Source organism: Lissotriton helveticus, chromosome 11 (assembly GCF_964261635.1).
Source record: "Lissotriton helveticus chromosome 11, aLisHel1.1, whole genome shotgun sequence".
NCBI lineage: Eukaryota > Metazoa > Chordata > Amphibia > Caudata > Salamandridae > Lissotriton > Lissotriton helveticus.
The window spans coordinates 485,941,871-485,967,062 of NC_136072.1; the positions used below are offsets into that span (position 1 = coordinate 485,941,871).

Sequence of the window (25,192 nt, forward strand, 5' to 3'; positions counted from 1 at the left end):
TTTGTAGAACCCCTGGGTGACCTTCAATAGTGTGGTGTCTACTTCCACCAATACGCTGCTGGCACTCCGATCTGCCTTAATATTGGCAAATTGAAATCTACACTCAGCACATCCATTGCCTTCCCTCCTTCACTCTTTGCCTACCTTCCCTATTCCTTTTCTCTCTCCCCTGAATTTCTCTCCCCCTGCATGCTTTGTTTATCCTTATGCCTATGCTCCGCTTAATCTCCCTCCCCGTTACCCTTTTCCATTACCCTCTTACCCTTCTACACGCCTTGAACCAACGGATGTAACCTGTAACGTATGTACCTTCTGTAACAATGTGTAATTTGTTACCTATGTAACTCGCCTCATGTAAAGCGCTCGGATACCTCCGGGTCTAGCCAGGTCTATATAAAAGTCAAGTAAATAAAAAAAAATTATAATTGGATGGAGCAAAAACATTTGAAATGTAATGCACAGAGGATTGGATTTCACCTCTTCACCCCCAAACATAACCTTGCCACTGACCTCATCTGGCTTGATTCCCTAAAATTGGCATGTATCCCTCTACAATCAGACACCAATACACGTCTCTGGAATCCCTTGCTGATTCCAACTTCAACCCTAAAAGCCACATCTATGCCATGACTAAATCTGCCAAATTCCCCCTTCAGACATGTAAGCATTTCAGACGTTCTCTCTGTGCAGTATCTGAAGCTTTCAAAGTTGTGGGAGAAAAGCTCCTGGATTTAAGCTCGGGGTAAAGGGGATCCAAATTAGTACACCAGGTGCACCCACAGCGGCACAGGGGTGGCTGGGTGCAGGGTGTTTTGGCATTGGGTGTACTGTTTTCAATAGGAGTTGCCAGTTTTGGATTTCGGCAGCAGGCTTGGTCCAGGAAGACCTCAGAGAGGAACCAGCAGCTGGGCAGGTAAGTTGGAGGGCTCGGGGACGTAGGTGCACCTCTGGTTCTCCTCTCTCAGGTGGCTGGATGCCGGGGTGTCGTTTGAGGTCAGATTTAACCTTACCGGGATACTGGTAAGTAGCATATTCATTACAGTGGTTGTTCCAGGCGTCAGGGTTTCTTTGTCCTCCGCAGGGGCTCCGCGGTCCTCCGCAGTCTTTCTTGGCTGTTTCTTTTGAACAGAGCTGCCGTTCACAACAGATCTGGTCTTTGTTGAAGGCAGTCAGTCCTCCCAGGGGTTGTGGAGTTCGCTGGCTACAGGACAAGGCGACTTTTTATGCAGGGTCCCCGGAAGCTGTAGACTGGCCTGTAGGGCTGGGGCCAAGTCCATTCTTCTCTACAGTCTCCTCTTCTGGGTGTCGACTTTCGGCCTTCTTCGTGGGTTGCAGGAATCTGTCGTCTTGGTTCAGGGCTGCCCCCTAAATACTGTATTTAGGAGCAGTTTTGGGGGTCTCTAGGTCAGTAGCCAATATGCTACCCTTGGTGTGCTCACCCCACGTGGGGAAGTGGGCACAATCCCTAATCCTGATTGGAGAATGCCTGCCATCAGCAAAACGGCAGTTATAAAGAGTGGGCTTCACCTCTCCTCCCCCACCTGATGGGTGGGGTTGGTAGAGATGGGCACACCTGGCTGTGCAAATGTTTCCCGCCGGTCTTCCGCCGAAAAGGAGGGGAAACCGGAAGATGGCCTGCTCCTTATAGCAGGAGAGGCTGGGGGCTGCGTTACTAAGGCAGCAAGGCCTTTGAAGCTCCCCTACCACAGATGGCTCTTCCCGGCCTGGGGGAGGTGTGACCACCTCCGGTCAGGAAAGGCTTTGTGTCTGGACTCAGGGAATGAAGTCTCCCACCCAGGGGTCCAGGACCCTATCTTGTTATGGCAGGCTGCTGTGTATCAGTCAGGGAACCCACCAGAGGCTGGTAGTTTGTCCCACGGTCAAGGTAAATGTCAATTGTCTTGACAATGTTATGTCTCTTGTCATGTTTCACTAGTTGACTTGTATATATTATGTCAGCTGCTTTTTGTCATGTTGGTGGGGCTCCTCAACATTTGATGTGCTAAACATTGATTCTTTAAAGTATGTTTGTCATTTCTACGATATATGCATGATAGCAATGAAAAACATAATTTATAAAAATGTTATATATTTTTTATAATAAAAATTGAAAAACATTGGTCTGTGGGACAATTGCATTTCTATCTTGGATGTAATACCTTATACTAAATTACTGATTTGGGAGGTGTTTACTGCTATATACCCAATTTAGAAAAAGATAACCGCTATTTGTTGCTTACACAAAACCTCACAATGAAAATAACATTTCTAAATGGGGCATTGCAAGTTGGATTGTTTAGTACATCCGTACATGTTGTGCAAAGCCAAAAGAGTTTTACATGTTCCTCCTAAACCTCACTCCACTTGTAAACCAGCATTGGCATAGCCAATAGGTCTCGCTTTTGGGACCTTATATGTATTTAGTTATGCAGCACAATATCCTTGGTGCAACAACATCAACTGTTGCATGGCTGAACACTTATAAGGTCCCAAAGGCAACACTTATTGGCTATGCCAATGCTTGTTAGTTTTTGCCACAGGCTTCTATTTATATTATCGAACACTGAGCTCTAGTCAGTGAAGCACAAATACAGGGGAACGGAAAGAAAGGTTAACCATAACTTTAAATACATCGGAAATGTTATAAATTAACAGGCACATGCATCAATGTAGGCTTTTGCGATTCCTTAATTGCGATTATTAAGGAATCTTAATTAAGGAATTGCAAAAGCCTATGCATGTAGGAATCGCTATAAAATTAGCGATTCCCAAACATTCCTTAATTACGACTCGTAAATTGCGAGTCTCAATTAATGAATGCCTGTAGGCCCATAGGAATGAATTAGAAATTGCATGCGCAATTTGCGAGTACCAGTAGGTACTTGCAAATTGCGCATGCAATTTCAAGTGTGTCAAAAGGACACCCTGTGGCACCCCTGAAATTGATCTGTGCACGCATGGTGCGCACACATGCACCAAGGGCATGTGTGTGTAACCTACAACTTTGAAAAATGCACTTTAGTGCATTTTTCAAAGTTTTTGCAAATTACCATCAAGTACAAATTGATGGTAATTTGCGCCCCCTATTAGCGAATTCGCAATTTGCGATTCCATCATGCATTGCATTTAAGGAATCGCAATTTGCAATTCCTTAAATGCAATCGCAATCTAAGAAATCGCAAAAATTTGTGATTTCTTTAATTACTAAGAGGCAGACAGGTTGATGCATCGCAGAAGCCCTTTTTGCGGGCGCAAACGGCTGATTTTTGTGAATCGCACCATTTACGCTCTACGCTCGTAAAAATGGTTGATGCATGTGCCTGATAGAGAATTAAATCAGGTCGCTTTTTAAAGATTTTTTTTTTTCCTGAGTTTTATCTAGCACGAGCTTGACCCAAAGGGCTGCTCAGAGCGATTTACATGACCACCAGTTGCGTTACATAAGGACACATTCTTTTTGTTAGGCACAGGGAGATTTACTAATTTGCCCATAAGCAGTGGAGTGCGGTTGCCAAGGCTCGAACCCGGTCCCCAGATTTGAGGTTGACTGCCCTAGGCGTTATGCGACATTCTCTCCCCTTGTTAGTATGTACAGCAGCGGCTTCTTTTGCAGAAACATCAGTCTCTTTGTGATCGTAGCAGGTTGATATTCAAAGCGTGTGCAGATTCCAAAAATGTTGGCTCAGAATCAGGTAAATACCCCTCATGTGCCATAGAGGCCGGAGGATGTAGGCAAGATGTCTTAGCATCGCCGTGTTACCGCCCGGGGGTGCTGCTGGTAAACATGTTTACTCCTGCAGCAATCGCGTACCTTTTTACAAACCTCGGATAAAATGTACATACCAGCTAATTCCACTCATCTGACCTGTCCCGACAGCTCTTGAGGGCAGCGGGAAAATGTGCCGTCCAAGACATTCAGAAGTACGAAAATACACAATGAGCCAGGTTACGTAATTTGCGCAGGTGCCATGCTATTTTTGAATTAACATTAACATTTGCCCCAAAACAGAGAACAGCACTGTAAAAACTACATTTGTAGGGAATGATGAGCGTAAAAGTTGAATTAATATTGTTTTACAGCAATTTTAAACACAGATGCCACTCTGTACATCAAGGAAGTGCATATTGTTTGTTAACAAGAAGTTTTCTAAAGCGGGCACACGACCCAGGGCTTGGCAGAGTGCTTCATGGCATAAACACCTTCATAACGGTGCCTCATTCTTGCATCTTCTTAGCCACTACATTCCTAGATCTTTCCCAGATGGAGCTTATAGCCAGGCCAGCCTTTCCACTCAGTTATAAATGACTGCAGGTCTGGGGAGGACCGTGGCAGGGAAAGTATGCCACGTGTGGGAGAAAGCTTTTGAAAGAGGTCAGCAAGAGTGCTTGGCAAGGATTCCCCGCCCAAAGCACCAAATATGAGAAGCAACTAGTGTTGTAATCTGCTGACTAATGCTCCATGCCACGCGAGACCCCGAACCTCCGAGGCTAATTGGGTGGGGTTAGCAGCAAGAGTTTTCGGTTTCTGTAGCTGGGCTGGAGGAAAGGGGGAAAGTCAAAAAAGGCTCACAAAATGTGGTGATTGTTAGAGGATATTGCAACAGCATGAGGGCATTCGACTGCTCACCGGACAAGAAAGGGTGCCCGGAGAGATGCGCTTAATTTCCCATGACAAAGGAAAGATATTGCAACAGCATGGGGGCATTGGCCTGCTCGCCGGACATGAAAGGGTGCCTGGAGAGAGGCGCTTAATTAACCATGACAAAAGAAAGGCAGATGGCTGCGCGTGCACTCTAGCTTGTAGACAGCCATCCTGCCAGCCAGCAAACTCTTGGGTACCATTTTCAGAATCCCCTTTACTAAAAGTCGAGCAACAGCGCAGGCGCTGTTCTAAGCTTCGACCTAAAAAAGGAGCTTCAGTGGCCTTCCTGGGAAACATACCTATAGCGGATATATGTAAGGCAGCTACATGGTCTATCCTTCATACATTTACCAAACATTACTTAGTAGATGTATTCGGACGTCATCAAGCCAATACGGGCCAAACAGTCCCACAGGCGCTATTTCAAACAACTGTAACTCCCACAGGTTAACCACCGCTTATGGAGGAGAACAGTCTTTGCCAAGTATGTCTATCTACAGCCACTCCTACCTCACACAAAAAATGGTACTTGCCCGGTAAGCAACTGTTTGAGGCTTGTAGTGCAGTAGATTCACATATGCCCACCCTCCTCCCCGGACACCTGTTTGTTACAGTTACTTTCATAATTGCTTCTCAAAAAACTGGCCTATTATTGGCAGCCATTCTGAATCGATTTGATATGTTGTACCACTGATTTACCATTCCAAGGTGTCTGATCCATTTTAAAATGGTTAAAATAATAAAGGATGTACAGGATGCTTTGCACATCAGGACATGTAAGCTGCCTGGTAGCAGTGTGAGGGGAACTACCAGGGCTTTATGAAAAAAAGGAAAACTTAAGAAAAGGAATCTTTGCCCTGTACCACGGACACTGAAGTGCAAAATGTTCTCTGTGGATGACCACATTGTGCACAAGCAAGGTGCTGTCATTCACAGAAGGTAGTCAGTGGCTGAAGTGGGTGAACAAAGCAAAACCAAAGGGGATGATGGACAGAGTGTTGAACATTGCAAGCACTTACCCCCAGTCAACTGATCTGGGGGTGAGTGCATCCCCTTTGGTTTTGCTTTGTTCGCCCTAAGTTGGCAGAGTGGTATGCCCAGTCGTGGGTCCCTTGCTCACTTTGCCACTGGATTCAAGCTAGCCTGGCTGATGACTGCTGATTACCCAGAAACCTGTCCCAGGGTACTTGTTTCCGGTCCATGGAAGACATGGCTTGGCAGTTCGGGCTGGACTGTTCTCATGAGGCACAGGGTCAGACGGATTTGCATGTCTGAACTGGGGTGGCGAAGTGAGCTAAAGAATGATGATGGATTAAACCCAGATCAGTTGACTGGGGGTGAGTGCTTGCAATGTTAAACACTCCGTCCATCATCCCCTTTGGTTTTGCTGAAGTGGGTGAACCCATTGTCCCATGCTGTATGCTTTGGTTGATGGAAGCCAAGTATGAATGACCATTTCAGATCATCAGATCATTAGAAGTGATGATGCCCCCTGTTGATTATGTAGTTTTATTTATTTTTATTTAAAGAATTGGTAGTTTAGAAGGACAACTCAATCAACCAACTAAAGCGGACTCAAAGGCCAGGCCCAAAAATGGAAAGTTTTGCTGGGAAATTGTTTTTGTGAAGCCGTGGCAAATTTAATGTATGTTCATGCTATTTTCTTTGTGTTTTCAGGCTATACACCAGGCACCCCATACAAGGTGTCCTGTTCACCAACTAGTGGAGCAGTGCCACCCTATTCATCTTCACCAAACCCCTACCAGACAGCTGTGTACCCCGTTCGAAGTGCATATCCTCAGCAGAACCCATATACACAGGTATATTTTATTTTCCGTTCAGCAGAGAGGTCACAATGTATGCGTTCCTTGTTTAGTATATCTGAGTGATTCAGGACCTACATTTACATTTTAATTACTTTGGCAATTTTTCACAAGGTTTGTAGATGTAATGTAGAGTCCCATTGTTTTAATTTATAGGTTAGTTGACACACTAAATTCTTTTGAACATACTCCTCTGGTTCCAGCTACATTTTTGGTTCCTGGTAAGATTGAATTTTTAGTCCTGTTTGTATATGCACTCACTGTACTGATTACCCTGCCTCTCCTTTGCCAGTGCCAGCTTGCAGGTTTGTTATCCACACCAGTCTTCAACACAGGTGCAACGGTTGACTAGGTCAAATGAGCAGAGTTCCACACAGTGATTCACCAAAGTATTCATTTTACTAAGAGGGTAAAAATCATGTAGCCAACGCTACAACCTGACTTATCATCCCACAACAATTCTTAATCCTGTATGTCAGCTTCTACTGTTCTTTCGCTTTGGAAGGGTCCAGTACCTATTCTAAATTCACATGTTCTCAGACCCTCTGGTAGACCTCCGACTCCAAAGGGGCACGTCATCCTTTCAGTCCTGTGCAGTTCAAAGTATTTGGGCAGACTTTACAGCAAATAATTCTCCATTATTGGATCTTTCATAGATTCATATGCTTTAATCATTTCTCATCTTTGAAAAGGGAGTTCCCCAGTGAAACTAGAAAGGAGTATCATGTTAAACATAGTCTATAAAAGGCTAGAGAACATTCACTTTAGCAACTTATCCCTATCATTTAAAAATAACTTAACTCCAATCAGTCGGGCTGCAGCACCCTTTGGAATACTCCCCTCAGAGGCTTTCTTCTCTCAGCTTTTCTACAGCATGTCGTGTGAAAGGAGCCTCCCCTAAGCCTTGCTTGTTTGAACTATACTTTTTCTAAAACTGACAGAAAAACTGATAACGTATAATGTCAGAACTTAATAAACAAAAAGGTCTTTTCAGGCAATGTGGGAAAAAGAGATTGCATTTTGAGGATCAACATAAGGACTGCATCTGCTGCCTCTAACCATTTCACAAGGTAAAGGATTGTAAAATATGTTGCACTTTTTCATCCAAAACCTTAAGACGGAAGGGAGGTTTTTGTTCTCCAGTATTGGATCTTTCATAGATTAACATGGCTGAATCATTCCCCGTCGTTGAAGTCCCACAGTACATATAAAGCAGTGAGTAAAACATTTTAAATTGAAGTTAATGGAAAGGCCATTCACTTTACTAGCTGTTCAATTGGTAGAAATGGCCCAAATTCCAACCAATCACACAGCCCCCTTTAGAACCCTCACCACAGAGGCTCCAGACTCAGATTTTTTTTTTACCGCACATCGTGTGATGGGGGGGGGGTCTCCCGGAGCTCTGCTCAGTATTTCCAATTTCTTAAACCGCGCTTTTGCTTTTCTCATCACTGGGGCAACATGTCTTCAGCTAAGAGAGCCTTGTTTTGACATTGCGATTCCTGTGGTAAAATGAGGCTTCATTCTGATGATCCTCATAAGAAATGCATTTACTGTCTTCACCCTGACCATCAGGTGAGAGACTGTAAAATTTGCCACACATTTTCACAAAAAACCTTGAGGCTAGACTTCTTCTGTGGCTGCAGAAGCTTAAGGCCAGAGAATGCCCTCTGTCCGATGAGGACAGTGATACGTCTCTAAAAGCTGTCTCCTCAAAAAAGAGAAAGCTCTGTGGAGCTTCTGTCTCCAAAAGCAAGGAAGGCAGCGAAAAAACACCTCTCCTTCTTAGGTAGACGACCAGCCTTCAACTTCAAAGAAGGTACTCAGCTCAGAAAAACACCATTCTCAGCCTACTGTCTCCACTGCTATTATTAAAATATAATCTAAATCTCTCGAGTCGAAGAAGACTATTTTCTCTCCTCAGAAGGTGAAAAGTTCTAAGCTGTCGTCGACAACCTCCCCACCCTCCACGTCGCCTGTAGTCTGCCTCAACATTACAACCACTATTGCGTTGACCTTCTGTTCACTGCCATCTAACTAACTGGCGCCGGGAAACCCTTGTGAGTAGCTGTGGTCGGGTATATAAATTTACATAATTAAACTAGTAATGGCGTCGGCAAAATCTCTGCCAATAGCTTATTGGTAAGGTAAAGCCTTCTGCACCAAAAACGGTGCTGCTTAAAAAGTTGTTGACACAGGTCTCCAAACCAGGCCTATCAGTGCACTCCTCGTCAACAGCGCATCCGGCAAGATCAAAGTAGTCCACATTAACGGCCAACCCCCAGAAGGCAAACTCGGCACAAATGCTTAAACTGCCCAAGCTGACAACGGACCCTCCACCGTCAACGACACATCATCAAAGTTGGTTCCACGGCAACTTGTAGATCGTCGATGGAATTTCAAAAGACCAGATATTTCTTTAATTTCGCCTATATTACAAATACAATGTAAATCTTCCTTGGAAACATTCTAACCTGCTCGTAATTCACCCATCAAGGTGTCTCCTGATCCTCCAGAGGACCTATTTGATTAGGAGCACAATGATTAGAAATGTCTGGAGTGGAACACAGCCCTTCGGGTCTCCATATTAAATGTCAAGAGGTTGGCTATGACCACCATTATTACACTCAACAGGAAACACCCCACCAGTTTATGAAACAGGAGCCTGCAATTCAAAAATGGCCGCATCATTAGTCTCCAACTTGCAATATATGTTACAGGGCTGTTACTGCTTTTAGAATCTGCTGCTTCTGTTCCCCAAACACCTATTCAGAGACCACTATACCTTCCCATGGTCACTAAGCAATCTGATTGCTTTTTTATATGATTTTTAAGGAGCAAAGCAAGAAACAAGTTCATGCAATACCGATCGTAGATTTCATGTGGGAGGTAGAACTATATATATGGTTATTATGACTTGATATTCATGCGTGATCTTACATAACAGCCAGGGTTTGATGGATTCATCCAGGAAAAATTATAATTAATTGATGTAAAATACATATGTATATATAAAAATATAAGGATGTAATTAATCAATGTTAAAAATAATTTATTGTTTTTAAATTGTGATTATGCCAGTACATCGTAAATCAAATCTATACAAACTATTTTGTTTATGTCTATGATCATGTGACCTGAAAGAGAAATGGCGGGCTAGCACTGCATTATAAAAAAGAAAAAAAGACGTTGAATCTATGCATGTGAACAAGGGCTTTGGCAGCCCGAAACGCGTCTTGCCCTCGCTATTTTCAACCCCCTGCACATTAAACAGCTGTGTATCCAGTTTGTGGTCCGTCTCCTTATTGCCCGGAGGGTTCCGATGTTTAAGGGAACCAGTAGTGGCTGTTTTTGGAGTTTGCGCAGATATATATATATATATATATATATATATATATATATATAAACCTTATGTTAGTCCAAATCCCAGCCAATCAGGCGCCAGCACCCTCCAGAACCTTCTCCTCAGAAGCTCAAGCCCTCAGGATTTCTACCGCATGTAGTATGAAGGGAGTCTCCCTGAGCTCTGCTCAGTTTTTTTTCACTTCAACTCTACTAGTTCCAGTTTTTCTCAACATGTCAAGTCTTTATTTAGACCTTGCTCTTCTTGTGGGAAGCTGGTCCTTTTTGAGAAGGACCCCCACCAGAAGTGTATCTATTGTTTATATCCTGATCATGAGGCTGGCAGCTGCAAGTTCTGTAGAACTTTTTCTACCAAGACTCTCAAGGACAGAGAAGGCCGTCTTCTCCTTTGGCTCCAGCGTCTAAAGGACAAGGATTCTGCCCTGTCAGATGCAGAAAGTTTTCACTCTGGTCCTTCTTCATCAGCCTCTAAGCTTGGTAGTGTCCAGGATTTCCCATCTCCTTTCCTCAAAAAGAAGAAATTAGCCCTGCCTCTGGCTTCTGTGGTGTCTCCTACCACCGTTACTACCACTACGCCCACGAGACCTGGCTCTCAGGCGTCTTCTGCTGCCTCTCGGTGTGCTTCCGCACCTCTTAGAGTTCCGTCGTCGACGGGGAAGTCTACGAGCGTTCCGACGACGAGAACCGCATTGTCTGCATCATCATCTACGACGACGCTGACGACTGCATCAGCCTTTACTTCGTCGACGGTCTCGTCGACAGCATACACGTCGACGAGAGTTTCCTTGCCTTCTAAGCCTGCCCCGTCGACGATTCCTATCACCTCGCCGACGAAGAAGAAAGAATCCTCGTCGACGAAAGTCTCAAAGAAATCTTCGTTGTCGACTACGATTCTGTCGACCAAGGCCTCGTCGACGAAGACTCCGTCTACCAAAGGCCCATCGACGAGGACTCAGTCTATGGATGTTCAGCCTGCGTCGACGACTGCTCCGTCGACGACCGCGCCGTCGACGACGACTTCAGCTACGATAGATCGCCCGTCGACGGTGGCCCCAACGACGACTCCGTCGACGGCCACACCATCGACGATGGGTTCTTCGAAATTGGCTTTGTCATCTGTCAAATCAGCACCGTTGACGATAGCGTCTACGGCACCGCCGACGGAGGCACCGGCTTCCTTTGCCTCATTGCCGTTAGTGCCTTTGAAGTCTTCAGGATCCTCTGCTGACTCATCCCATTGTCGCAAGCAGGCTCCGTGCCAACAGGTCTCTGCTCCAGAGCCGCAACCACCTTCTATGTTTGCTACTACCTCTGAGCATGAAACTGACTCTGACGATGAAGGTGACACGTTTGGGGCGGCCCATAGTCCCTCTGATTTGATTATCAAGTGTCAGGAGTCTGACACTGACGAAGATGGCGGAGAACAAGAGTCTCACCCTGAAGAACAGTTGGTCCAAGTACCTATGGCTACAATACCTTTAACCTTGATCTCAAATCTCCAACATATGCTGGATGATTACAACCGTCGTTTCCCAGCAACGCCGCAAGGTACTCCGGTACAATCTCCGGCTCCTGTTGCTCTGCCTCCACCGTCTCTTCCGTTAACCTTACCACCCATAACTTCGTCTGAAGTTCAGACGTCAATCAGAATCCATACTACTGTTTATCCGCAGGATGCGGATGATGAGGCGGTCCCAGAACGTGAGGACGGAGAGGTCCCTGACAATTCGGAGGAGGATGCAGGCGACCAGGATATGGCGGAGTGGGACGATTACCGAGCACAGACGCCCTCTCCTCAGCCAGGAAACTCTGGTGAATCACCTCCTGTAGATATCGCCAGTTTTCATCTACTCATGGATAAAGAGGCTCAGCGTTTTAAATTGCCAAGATCGTAACGTGAAGAGGATTATTACCTCTATGATTTTAAAGATAAGCCTTATAAGCGGGTCCACACGATTCCAATAATCGATTTTGTTTGGAAGGAGGGAATTAAACTCATGCAAGCTCCAAACTCGTTACCTGCTCAACTGCTGCGCCTTGAGAAGAAATACAAGGCTCCTACCGGTTCTCCGGCATGCTTGATCTCTCACCCTAAGCCGGACTCAGTTGTGACTCCAGCTGCACAGCGTCGAGCCCGGAACCCAGCGTCTCCAATCACCGCACCTCCCGATAGAGAGGGTCGACGCCTAGACGCTATTGGCCGCAAGTTTTCAACCATGGCTTCCACTTCTGTCCGAGCAGCCAATGCCTTAGCCATTTTGGGACGCTATGACCGGCAGATGTGGTCGGACATATCTGCATTAATTGATCTAATACCTGAGGCTTCCAAGGCGGGCGCTCAGCAGATCCTTCACGATGGGCAGAGAGCATCGGAAGAAATGATCGACTGTGCAGTCGATATTGCTGGTACAGGTTTCCGTCTGCTTGCAAGTGCAGCTGCCCTCCGACGCCAGGGTTGGTTAAAATCCACCTCCTTCCGGCAGGAAGTCCAATCCAAGATACTAGATATGCTGTATGATGGTGAATCGCTATTCGGATCTCACATCGATGATGCCCTGGAGTCCATTAAGAAGGACACCGACACGGCTAAGTCTTTGGGCACGTTGCAGTTCCGGAAGCAGTCCTTTCGAGGTGCGCGCGGACGCGGCACTTCTTCCAATTTTCGAGGAGGGCAACAGTACCGCTCCTTCAATCAGGGCAACCAGCGTTACACCCCTACTCAGCAGAGTCGTCAGCAGCCCTCCAGATCCTATAGGGGAAAGTCCTCCTATCGCGGATCCACCCCTAAGCGAAATGACTTTTCTCATCCCCAAAGTGTTGGAGGTCGAATCTCTGTTATATTCTCAGTGGTCCTCCATCACTTCGGACCGCTGGGTTTTGGACATTGTACGGCTGGGTCATACCGTAGAATTCGTCGAGATTCCTCCTCGTACTCCACCATTTGGCCCGCCTCCTCCACACCTCAAGGAGCTTTACCATCAAGTCCGTCTTCTTGTTTTAAAGGGTGCAGTCGAAGTGGTCCAAAGAAAAGGGTTTTACTCTCGATTCTTCCTCATACTCAAGAAGACCGGAGATTGGCGACCTATTCTGGGTTTGAGGGCTCTCAACCAATTCCTAAAGTGCCAATTTTTCTGCATGCTGACATTACTGGAAATCCTGCATCTTCTATCCAGCGAGGATTTCATGACCACCATAGACCTTCAGGACGCGTACTTTCATGTCCCGATTATCCAACAACATCGCCAGTACCTGCGTTTCAAAGTGGGACAAACGCACTATCAGTTCAAGGTCTTGCCCTTCGGCCTGCGATCAGCTCCTCGTGTGCTCATGAAGGTACTGGCCCCTGTGGTGGCTCACCTGCGTCTCCAAGGCGTTCAAATCTTTCCATATTTGGACGATTGCCTCCTCAAGTCTCAATCCCACCATCAACTATGTCAGGACACTCGTCTTTGCCAGCAGGTGTTTCAATCCCTGGGGTTGACCATCAACGTCAAAGTCACAGTTTGCGCCTCTGCAAACCAGAAACTTCTTGGGAGCGATCCTGGACACAAAACTTTCCAAAGCGTTCGTCTCGCACGAGCGACGACAGAAGATCCTACGTCTAGTCTCCCTCATTCGAAAAAGACGGTCCGTTTCTGTTCGGACGTTAAAGTCATTTTTGAGGATGGCATCATCTTGTATCGCACTGATCCCAAATTGCAGATTGCAAACCCGTCTCTCTGGAGGGGTGGGGCGCTCATCTCCACGGCCTATCCATCAAAGGCAAGTGGACTCCGCCCCAACGCACGTGGCATACCAACAGGCTAGAGTTGATGGCTATCTTCCTAGCGCTAGAGTCATTCCTGCCTGTAGTTCACGGGGAGTCAGTGCTTATCCAAACAGACAATACCACCAGCATGCACTACGTGAACAAGCGGGGGAACCAAGTCTCCTCATCTGTCTCGCTTGGCCCAGTCAATCTGGGATTGGGCTCTCCGTCACCAGATCACCTTGACAGCTGTCCATCTGCTGGGCGTGTCCAACATCCTGGCGGACTCTCTAAGCAGGTCCACTTCCTCAACACACGAATGGGAACTGCACCAGCCGACTCTGGATCTTGTGTTCCACCGGTGGGGTCGCCCAGCTCTAGACCTCTTTGCAACACCGGAGAATCGAAAATGCCAGTCTTACGCAAGTTGGCCTCCCCATCCCGGGTCGTGCGGGAATGCCCTTTTGATTGATTGGTGCGATCTATTCGCTTACGCTTTTCCACCGATTCCGCGAGTGCTGTGGAAGATGCGGAGGCAGCCCTGCCACATCCTATTGATCGCACCTCGGTGGCCCAGACAGGCATGGTTTTCGGAATTGCTTCTGCTTTCCCAGTGCGAGCCCATTCCTCTGCGTCCCTGTCCGGACCTTCTAACGATGGACAGGGGCCAAGTGTGCCATCCGGACCCCTCCACGCTACAATTGTCGGCATGGAACCTGAGCACCTTGAATTCGCAGACTTGAACATATCTCTGGAATGCAGGGACATCCTTGCTCGTGGCAGCGAATGTCCATCCCATCCATTCCACTCCGGAGCAGCTTCTTCCGTTCTTAAGTCTCGCTCAGTCAGGACTTTCACATGCTACCCTGAGAGTGTTCCTAGCTGCAATCTCTCGTTTCCGACACGATGGCTCTTCCCTCTGTTCGTCCAGAATCATACGTCAATTCTTCAAAGGGCTCTTCAGCAAGTTCCCACCTGTTCGGCGCCCTCCTCCTTCTTGGCACCTCTGTCAAGGCCGTCTGAATCCAGTCCCTCAGGGTTGTGTGATGCTCTTTGGGGGCCCACCTCTGAATCGACCCAAGTCCGGTTTGCAGAACGCACAGACTTTTGGGAGCGATTGAGCGAGGGAAAAAAGAAACAGGGAAGGGGACTGCGGGGATGTAGATCTGTAAGGGCGACAAAAGCAGACAACAGAAGATCAGCACCTTAACCTTCTCTATTCTATCGATCACACTCACTATATGTTAGGTTCTGTTCTCATACCTGTAAGTAAATACGATATCTCCTATATCCTGGATGCTTTAGAGAGATAGATTCACAGTTTTGAGTTCAATATCTCTAGCTTCTTTTATATAAGAACTATATCAAAAAAACAGTAGAAAGAATAGTGGCAATTACACTTCATGTAATCCAATGCAGTAAGTAAAGAATAGTACCAGGAATCCTTGTATCAGCAGGACTCTTCAGCTAGGTCTTCCCCCTATGAGTTGCAGCGGTGGGTGAAAATATATCAAAGTGCCGCAAATACTTCTTAGATGAACACATAGTCACGTAAAGAACATGAAAATAAGATAGACTTGAGGACAAGGCATAGGGCGTTTTAACCTCTCTGCACGAGACAAGCCTGTCTCATCCAACAGAGAGAACAACCTCCCAAGCGCCTCTAGGTGGGCACTCCTCTGCACGAGTACGCTGGAAATTGCGACTCGGCCAACAGAGGAGATTGCGGGCGTTTTAACCTCTCTGCAAGAGACCAGCCGGTTTCAGCCAACCGAGAGAACTGCCCAAGCGCCACTAAGTGCGCACTCCTCCTCTGCACGAGAACGCTGGAAAAGCGTCTCCGCCAACAGAGGAGAATACAAAGTTTCCTCACAATACCTGATACAAGGTCCAAAAAGCCAGAGGCTGCAAATGCCAACTCCTGACAACGAAGGACTGTGGTCTCGTCTCTGCCAGTAATCCTGCTGTAGGTACAAGCTGCTGAGAACGAACTTGCCGCTGTGGACCATAAGCTACGAAGAAACAATTATCGGCAGCGCTCCTTGGCGTTCTTGCCGTTTTGTATCCTACTGGGTGTGTCGGAGCGACGCCGCGCCTGATTTCCACCTGGCGCTCTAGCGCGACTTGCGCTAAGCGTCATGGGAGTCGTAGTCTTTGCTGGTTTCATTTGTGCTGTATACCACGCATCTCGCGTGTGATCCGATGCGGCTTCTCCACAAAGGTAATCACGCAGCTAGCGTAATAACCGGTGCCGCTTCAGCGTGGTTGTGACAACCTCAATGTTGTCTTATCTCAACTTATGAAGTCACCATTTGAGCCTATCCATAAGGCGGATATCAAATTCCTCACCTGGAAAGTTGCGCTGCTTTTGGCTTTAACTTCATCTCGTCGCGTGAGCGACCTTCATGCTTTCACTGTCAAACCACCTTATCTACAGTTCAAACCTAACGGAGTGGCGCTTCGCACCAACCCCTCTTTCCTACCTAAAGTGCCTACGGATTTTTATCTGAATGAGCCCGTGTTCCTATGAACTTTCTTTCCGGACCCAAAGTCTCCGGCGGAGCAGCGCTTACATTCTTTGGACATCAAACGATGCCTTAAATTTTACATTACCAGAACTGCCTCTTTCCGCAAGTCCGATCAACTGTTCATTGCTTACGGACGACTGCGTAAGGGGCATCCAGTCTCCAAACCAACAATTGCCCGTTGGCTTTCTTCAGCCATTACCTATTGCCATCAACAAGCTGGCAAACCATTGCAGTCTTCAGTGAGGGCTCATTCTACGAGGGCGATGTCTTCATCCACCGCCTTGTTTGCCGGTGTGCCACTTCATCAGATTTGCCGTGCAGCGACATGGTCCAGCAGGCACACCTTCACAAGGCATTACTGCTTGGATGCCATCAATGAGGCGGATACCGCAGTGGGACAGGCAGTGCTTCGTCATCTTTTCAAATAAGGTGAGCCTCTGTTCCCTCCTCCTTTGTGTTTTCTGTGATTGCTAATAATGTTTACATGACTGTATTTTTACTGTCTTTGGCTTTTTCCATAAGTGCCTTGCAATTTCAGCTCTACGGAGGTTACTGCTTTCTATTCTATTCAAGCATGTGAATCTATGAAAGACACCCCTAATACTGGAGAAGAACAATTGTTACTTACCTGTAAACAGGTGGTTCTCCAGTATTGGTGTCTTTCATAGATTCACATGCGACCCACCCTCCTCCCCTCAGAGGCCCTCTTCTCATACACTCTTGGTCACTTTGGTGCTACGAAAATCTGAGGGCTTGAGCTTCGGAGGAGAAGGTTCTAGAGGGTGCTGGCTCCTGATTGGCTGGGATTTGGACTAACATAATGACACTAATGTGTTACAAGTAGTTTTTTGGTCTCGCCTGTCGATGCGCATGCGCATCGAGCTTGCGAGACTATTGGGGCTTAAACAGTCTTTAACCAACTTGCAAGGAATCGTGGCGATTCCTTGCAGTGCCCGTGAAATTGAAGCTTAATGCGCATGCGCTTAAAAGCGCGTGCACATGCCCCCAGCCGCCTGCCTGCCCCTGCTGCTTTCACACCCTCTCGCCGTCTGTTCCCCCTGCTGCGTCATCAAAGGCTTTCACGGCGGCCGGCCATGCTTTCAGTTTCACTGCCGGCCGGCCGTGTAAAGTGCACTTCAAAGGCCGCTCTCCCTGCTCCGCCCCCTGTAAGTGCTCTTGTTTTACTCGTTTACTTGTTTTTCGAACATTTCTCCCACCCGTCTTCCTTCTCTGTAATCCATCCCGCCCCCTCCAGCTACACGTTCTTTGTTTCCCAGCCTCTTGTTTAACTTATCCCATCCCCTTACTGTTTCTTCTACCCTGTCCCTGTTTTTCCTGCCACCTCCTATACGTGCCCCATCCCCCTTCCCCACTACAGAGCGCCCAAAGCAAAGAACCATTTGCCACCCCCTCCCTGCTGCTGCTCTTCCCAGCGCGTGCACTACACCCCCTTCTCCCAACGCTCTCAGCTCCTTGGCGCAGGTCACGGCTGAGCACACAAGCAACAGACCCTCTGTATTGTCCGTTTGATGCTGGCCTCTGGCTTTCCGTCTCACTTGTTATGTTTCATTGCCTGCTTACTCCTGTTTATTTAATCTTTTGAACTATCTACACTTCTAAACTCCTGCTACATTAACGTTTTAAATTACAAATTAAAGCTTCCCCGTGCGTTTTAACCTCTATAGAATCAGAAAGATTTGCCTGCCTGTTTCTTTTATGTTTTCACCTACCTCTCTGTTTATTAAATATCCTCCTTCCCCACATGGTTTCGCAGGTTTGCTGTTAATATAGTTTTACATCATAAATATTTGCTTTCCCGTCCTGGTTCATTTGTGTCCTCCGGCATAAAACCTTTGTCTGCATGTTTCTCTTTAATTTCCACTGCAGCCAGGTAATTTCTCATGTTTCCTGTTGATTTAAACTTTTACATTATAAACATTGTATTTCCGGTTACATGTCCTCCTCCTCACAATACCAAAGCAGTGCCTGCATCTTTTCTTAACTTTGAAGCCTTTTGCTGCATCTTTTGTTATTGTTTTTACTACTCTCTGGGCTCTTCAACCACCAATCTGCGCCTCTTCTGTTTATCACGTCATTTGTGCCCTACATATTCATTAAAGATGGACATACCTGCTATGTCGTACGCCCGTTTACTCCTAAACATAACACATTATAAATCACAGCCCTTGCCGCCCGGTTTCCACTCCATCCATCCCTCCCCCCACTCCATCATCCCCCCCCACTCCATCATCCCCCCCCACTCCATCATCCCCCCCCACTCCATCCATCCATCCCCCCACTCCATCCATCCATCCCCCCACTCCATCCATCCATCCATCCCACTCCATCCATCCCACTCCATCCATCCATCCCACTCCATCCATCCATCCATCCCACTCCATCCATCCATCCATCCCACTCCATCCATCCATCCCACTCCATCCATCCATCCCACTCCATCCATCCATCCCACTCCATCCCACTCCATCCCACTCCATCCCACTCCATCCCACTCCATCCCACTCCATCCCACTCCATCCATCCATCCATCCCACTCCATCCATCCATCCATCCCACTCCATCCATCCATCCATCCCACTCCATCCATCCATCCACCCCACTCCATCCATCCCCCACTCCATACATCCCCCCACTCCATCCATACATCCCCCCACTCCATCCATACATCCCCCCACTCCATCCATACATCCCCCCACTCCATCCATACATCCCACTCCATCCATCCATCCATCCATCCATCCCCCACTCCATCCATCCCCCACTCCATCCATCCATCCATCCCCCACTCCATCCATCCATCCCCCACTCCATCCATCCATCCCCCCACGCAACGCCACTCATCCACGCAACGCATCCACGCAACCCCACTCATCCACGCAACGCATCCACGCAACCCCACTCATCCACGCAACCCCACTCATCCACGCAACCCCACTCATCCACGCAACCCCACTCATCCACGCAACCCCACTCATCCACGCAACCCCACTCATCCACGCAACCCCACTCATCCACGCAACGCCTCTCATCCACGCAACGCCTCTCATCCACGCAACGCCACTCATCCACGCAACGCCACTCATCCACGCAACGCCACTCATCCACGCAACGCCACTCATCCACGCAACGCCACTCATCCACGCAACGCCACTCATCCACGCAACGCCACTCATCCACGCAACGCCACTCATCCACGCAACGCCACTCATCCACGCAACGCCACTCATCCACGCAACGCCACTCATCCACGCAACGCCACTCATCCACGCAACGCCACTCATCCACGCAACGCCACTCATCCACGCAACGCCACTCATCCACGCAACGCCACTCATCCACGCAACGCCACTCATCCACGCAACGCCACTCATCCACGCAACGCCACTCATCCATTTGCAAAACGAAAAACGTCAAACTCTTCTATTGCGAGACCTATTGCATTTTCAATGCTTGTTCTTTTTACCATGCATTCCTATTAGGAATCGCTTTGGAGGTTTTCAGTTGCATTTCCCCTTTTATTATGTATTATGTTTCATTTATTTGTATGTATATATGTATATATATATATATAATATATTTTTAGCATTATTGCTATTTTATTTACCGTGGGACTCCCACTTCGACGACGGGGAATATTCAAGCATGTGAATCTTTGAAAGACACCAATACTGGAGAACCACCTGTTTACAGGTAAGTAACAATTGTTCTTTCGTGAGCACAAGGCAGCGGAGTCTGCTTTTCGAGGGGGTTACCAGCAGTGTAAACAAACAATACCAATCCTATCTGGGACGAAATGGCGATTCCAGCTCCCAGCAACATCAGCAGTCCTACAAACCGCCGCCATATGCTTCCTATAGACGTCTAACAAGAGGAAAACCTACTTGCAGGGGGAGAGAGATGTCCAAGAAACAGTGACATCTTTGTAGTGCTGGCCACCACTCCCACCTCCAATACTCTGGGGCAAAATTTCCAACTTCCTTCTTCGATGATCACACATCTGTTTCTATTGACCATTCTTTCTAATCTGGAAGAAGTCAGAGTGGCACCCGATTTAGGACTTTCGTCAACTCTACAAATTCCAAGAGAAGCAATCCTTTTGTGTGATATCTCTTCGTGATGTGCTGCACCTCTAAAATCAAGGAAATCATATGACAGCCTTGGATTTCTAAGATGCCTATTTCTATATCTTCATACACCCCAAACACAGGAAATTCTTGCGCTTCAGGGTGGCCAGTGCGCATTATCAAATCCGGGTCCTACCTTTCAGCCTAAGATCATCAGTCCCTCGAGTGTTTACCTAGGTATTTGCTCCAGTGGTAGCACATATAAGGCAATCTGGAATTAAATTACTCCCATATTTGGACGATTGGTTAATACAGGCGAGCACATCAACGCAAGCAAACCGATATACAAAGACACGTCTATCTCTGTTCCGTGCCTTGGGCTTGTCACTCAACTGCCAAAAATCACATCCGACTTGTACAACGACCATTACATTTCTGGGAGCGACAGTCGACACGCTGCAGGTGAAAGCCTTCGCCTTGCTAGAGAGGCAGGAAAGGATTCACAACCTAGCATAGCACCTCATTACAAGAAAGTTTGCTTCCGTTCGAACCCAAAAGTCTTCAGGGGATGCTTCCCTCTGGCATTCCCCCTCATACCAAATTTCCGTCTGCAGTTGAGACCCCTACAGGATAAATTGTGAGGGTCAGTGGTTGCAAACCACCGGCTCCTTCGCAGGTGCCATTCAGATCACACCCAAGATGAAGCAAGTCCTCTTCAACGACCTCTCCTTCCTGGCAGACATTCCAGAATTTGCGATAACTACGGATGCCTCTCTCGGGGGTGGGTTTGGGAGGGGGGGTGCTCATCTTCAGGACTTGACGGTCAGAGGCAGATGGAATGCCCACCAAATAATGCTCCATATCAACCTTTTAGAGCTAAAAGCCATTTAGCTCGCCCTAAAATCCTTCCTCTTAAAGATCACTGAAGTGTTCATTCTCATTCAAGCCGACAACACAAGTATACACTACTTAAACAAACCTATTAACAATGAAGCAAGGCCAGGCTTTCATCCCAACCATAATTATTTACAACAAGGGGTGGTGATGGACAGAGTCTCTGAATTAAGCAGAGTACTCTCACCCAGTCAAGAGATCAGGGCTAGATCCAACACCGTTTTTTAGCTCATTGCACCATCCCAGTTTCAGAACCTGGCTGTATGCAAATTAGTCTGTCCCTGGCCCAGTGCATCATGGGAACAGGGGAGACCAGACTACAAAAGCCAATTCTTACACAGGGAAGGAAACAAGCTTCCGGGGACCGGTTTCTGCCATTTCAGGCGTCTTCGGCCCGGCTTGCTTGAATCCTGATGGTGCAATGAGCAAGGGACTCACATCTGAGTATACCCTTCCACGCTTAGGGTGGACAAAATTATTTACAACAAGGGGTGGTGATGGACAGAGTCTCTGAATTAAGCAGAGTACTCTCACCCAGTCAAGAGATCAGGGCTAGATCCAACACCGTTTTTTAGCTCATTGCACCATCCCAGTTTCAGAACCTGGCTGTATGCAAATTAGTCTGTCCCTGGCCCAGTGCATCATGGGAACAGGGCAGACCAGACTACAAAAGCCAATTCTTACACTGGGAAGGAAACAAGATTCCGGGGACCGGTTTCTGCCATTTCAGGCGTCTTCGGCCCGGCTTGCTTGAATCCTGATGGTGCAATGAGCAAGGGACCAACCAGACATCTCTGTTGTCGGCCAGGCTCCTGAGTTCCATGAGTTTGCCAACCTAGATATCTCATCTGACTGTCGAACGGTCCTTGCCAATGCCAGAGCGCAGGCCACAAACCAGACGTACATACTTGAGTGGAAGAGGTTTTGTATGTGCTGTACTAACTCAGAAACCCATCCTTTCACCAGAACACACACTCAACCTAATCTTCTCAGCCAGCAAGAGTAAAATGCATCCACACGGAGGAGCTCACCTAGACCGATAGCCACTGCGTTCATTTCATCCTCTCCTAACCCCCAACACCCTGCCTCCACTGCCAGCAAAACAAGGCGCAGCTGGTCAAAGTTATCAGAGCAACAATGGACCAACAGTCAGCACACGCTTTCCCACCAAAGACACAGAACAAGCAGCGGAAAATCTTGCGAACGGGGTCACAGTAAGCGCCAACAGTCGCACCAAGGAAATCCACTAACCCCAAGAACCGGCAAGACACCCCTACTGGTTCACTGCAGGACTGAAAATCCTGAAATGTAACTGCAGACAAAAGGAAAGATGGCGCACCAGTAAAACCCTCGAGGACCGAAAAAGATTCAGACACTTCCTCAACCGATACCACCACCTGAAGAACACTAAACACCTCCCTAGCCACCTACATCAGTGACTACTCGAACAAAAGCAAGGATCTGTTCAACCTAGTCAAGGAGTTCACCAACCCCTTTGCAACCGGAAACATCACACCCTCACAAGCTCTGTGAACACCCTCACAGACTTCTTGCACAACACAATCAGCACCATCTACCAAGACTTCACGCCACCACCTCCCAGAGGACTTAAACAACCTCCTTGCCCCGATTGATGCCCACCCACACCAGCTTCCCTTGTGGAACACCCTCACCTAGAATGAAACTGCATCCATCATGAGATTCATCCACTTCGGAGCCCCAGCTGCTCCGTACCCCCACCACATATTCACCTTGGTAATCAACCAATCAGCAAAGAACTCACCAAGGTCATCAACCACCACGGCTCAGTCCCCCCAGAAATGTAAGCATGCCAATGTGAAGCCGCAGTTGAAGAAACCATTCGCCGATCCAGGACATCCCAAGAACTACTGACCCATCTCTTTGTTCCCCTTCCCAGCCGAGGTCCTCAAAAGCTATCCACATCAGCTGACCAGACATCTGGAGAACCACAACCTTCTGGACCCCTCACAAGCCGGCTTCAGAGCAAAGCACAGCACCGATACCACTCTAGTGGCAGCCTAAAACAATATCCAAATGCTGTTGTGTGAGAGTGCCATCTTTCTTGCATGGTATGGCCCCATTTTTTGATGAATTACTGATTTGCTTTGACTGAGTGTGCCCTGGGCTCCTGCCAATCGGGTGCCCATGGCCTGTGTTCCTTCCCTAAAACTTTATTGAAGCTAAAACCCAATTGGCATTCCTGGCCACATGTCAGCCCCTGGTAATTGGTACCCTAAGTACCCAGGGCATTGTGACCAGAGAAGACCCCTAAGGGCAGCAGCACTTATTGTGCCACCCGTAGGTGCCCTGCACCCTGACACCCACACACTGCCTTTGCAGACTGAGTGTCCTGGTGCAGAACTAAACAAAGAGTCGACATGGCACACATCCCTGTGTGCCATGCCCACAAACCCACTGCCTACATCAGTCACCCCTCTAGCTGGGTGCCCTATGCCAGTACCCAGGGCCATTCCTGGGCACTGTAAGTGCAGTGATGCCATTAAGAGTATATGGTGCTGGGAGGTTGTCATTACGAACTCCGCAGCACCATAATGGCTACACTGAAGACTGACAAGTTTGATATCAAACTTCTCAACACATTAAACCCACACTGATGCCAGTGTGGGATTTAATGTAAAATGGACTACAGAGGGCATCTTAGAGATGCTGCCTGAAACCTAACCTACAATCCACGTCTTGTCTGAGAGGCTGCCTAGGCTGCCATACAGTAGACATGTTGCTGGACCTCTGGGTGGAGAGCACCCTGCTCTCCTGGGCCTGCAACAATGCACATCCTGGGCGAGGTGCTAGGTCTCCTCCCCCACGATGGGCAGGGGGAAGCTTCAAAGGCATGCCGCCTTTGTGAGCTTCTCCAGACCACTTGCTGTACTCTGCAACTGGCCCCCACCAGTTCTGACCCCCACTATGGTGGGAAACCCTACGTAAGGAAAGTGGGTGTGCCAGCCTGTGCCAACTCCAACTCTCAGGTGGGAGAGGCGAGGTGAAGCACAACTCCGGGTTCTGGCCATCTTGAGGTTGGGGAGCCCTGCCCAATCAGAGATAGGCTCCTGCCCCTCTCTCACAGGAGAGGAGCAGGATGGGGGTTTATTCACCCCAGGACAGGGACCTATTGGTCCCTGCCCTTCCCCCTACCTGTAACGCCCCTAAATTTAGTATTTAGGGGCACCCTGAACCTTCCTTCCTCACATCCCGATCTCGAAACAAGAAAGAAGACCAAGAAGAAGACCTGCCGTGCAGCTGCTAACAAGAAGACAAGGCCAACTGACTTGGCCCCAGCCCTACCAGCCTGTCGATCCTTGAACCTGCTCCTGCTAAATCCCGGCGTCTCTGGCGGACAGCAACTTCGAACCCCGGAGGACCTGCCTGCCTTGACCCTCTTAGAGACGGGGACTCCCACGAGCAGTGGCTCTGCTCTAACGGCAATACCCCTGGTGCCAGCCAGGAACTGCGAATCCAGCCCACTCTGCACACAACGAGCCCGGCCTGTGTCTGAGTGGACAAAGAATCTGAGGATGTCCCCCCCCGTCGATTCTGACCTGGAATTCAGTGCCCAAAAACCCTCCTCGACGACCAAGACTACTTCTGCAGACTCCGAACCTGGGACCCCTCCAACCGCGACCAACAGAGGGTAAGATTTCCTGATGTACAAAGACACCCCTGCACCTGGCGCCCCCTGTGCCCAACTCCGGGGTGCCTACAAGATCCCAACTTACCCCTTGAAGTGTTGATCGTTCCAGAAGATCCTCTGTCCCGGAGCCTGCAGCCTTTGTTCCCTGTTCAAGATCTCTATTGAATAACATTGAGCGCCCGACTGGTCAAAAGCACCCTGCACCCAGCTGCCAGAGTGCCCGAGTGCCCTTGGCAGTGCAACCTTTGTCCTATCCTACTTCCCCTATTGCCCTGAGCAAGTGACCAGTAGCTCCGCTCCCACGGCCCCATGGCCTGCTAGCCAGCAGCCCCAACCGAAGGCCCCCTGCCTCTCATTGGATAACATTGGGCCTAACTTCCTCTGCACCCGGCTGCCGCTGAGGGTGTACCAACTGTGCCTACCTGACCCTGGGAGACCC

At 48.2% G+C, this 25,192-nt stretch overlaps 1 protein-coding gene across 4 annotated transcripts in view; it reads left to right on the top strand.

Annotated features, from left to right (window-relative positions):
- Positions 1–25,192, top strand: part of FAM168B (family with sequence similarity 168 member B) — a 198,212-nt gene that overhangs the window by 61,423 nt on the left and 111,597 nt on the right. For all 4 annotated transcript variants that reach the window (XM_078666086.1, XM_078666084.1, XM_078666087.1 and 1 more), the window contains exon 4: positions 6,320–6,462. In XM_078666086.1, the coding sequence (XP_078522212.1) occupies positions 6,320–6,462 (143 nt within the window). The remainder of the gene's footprint in view (positions 1–6,319; positions 6,463–25,192) is intronic.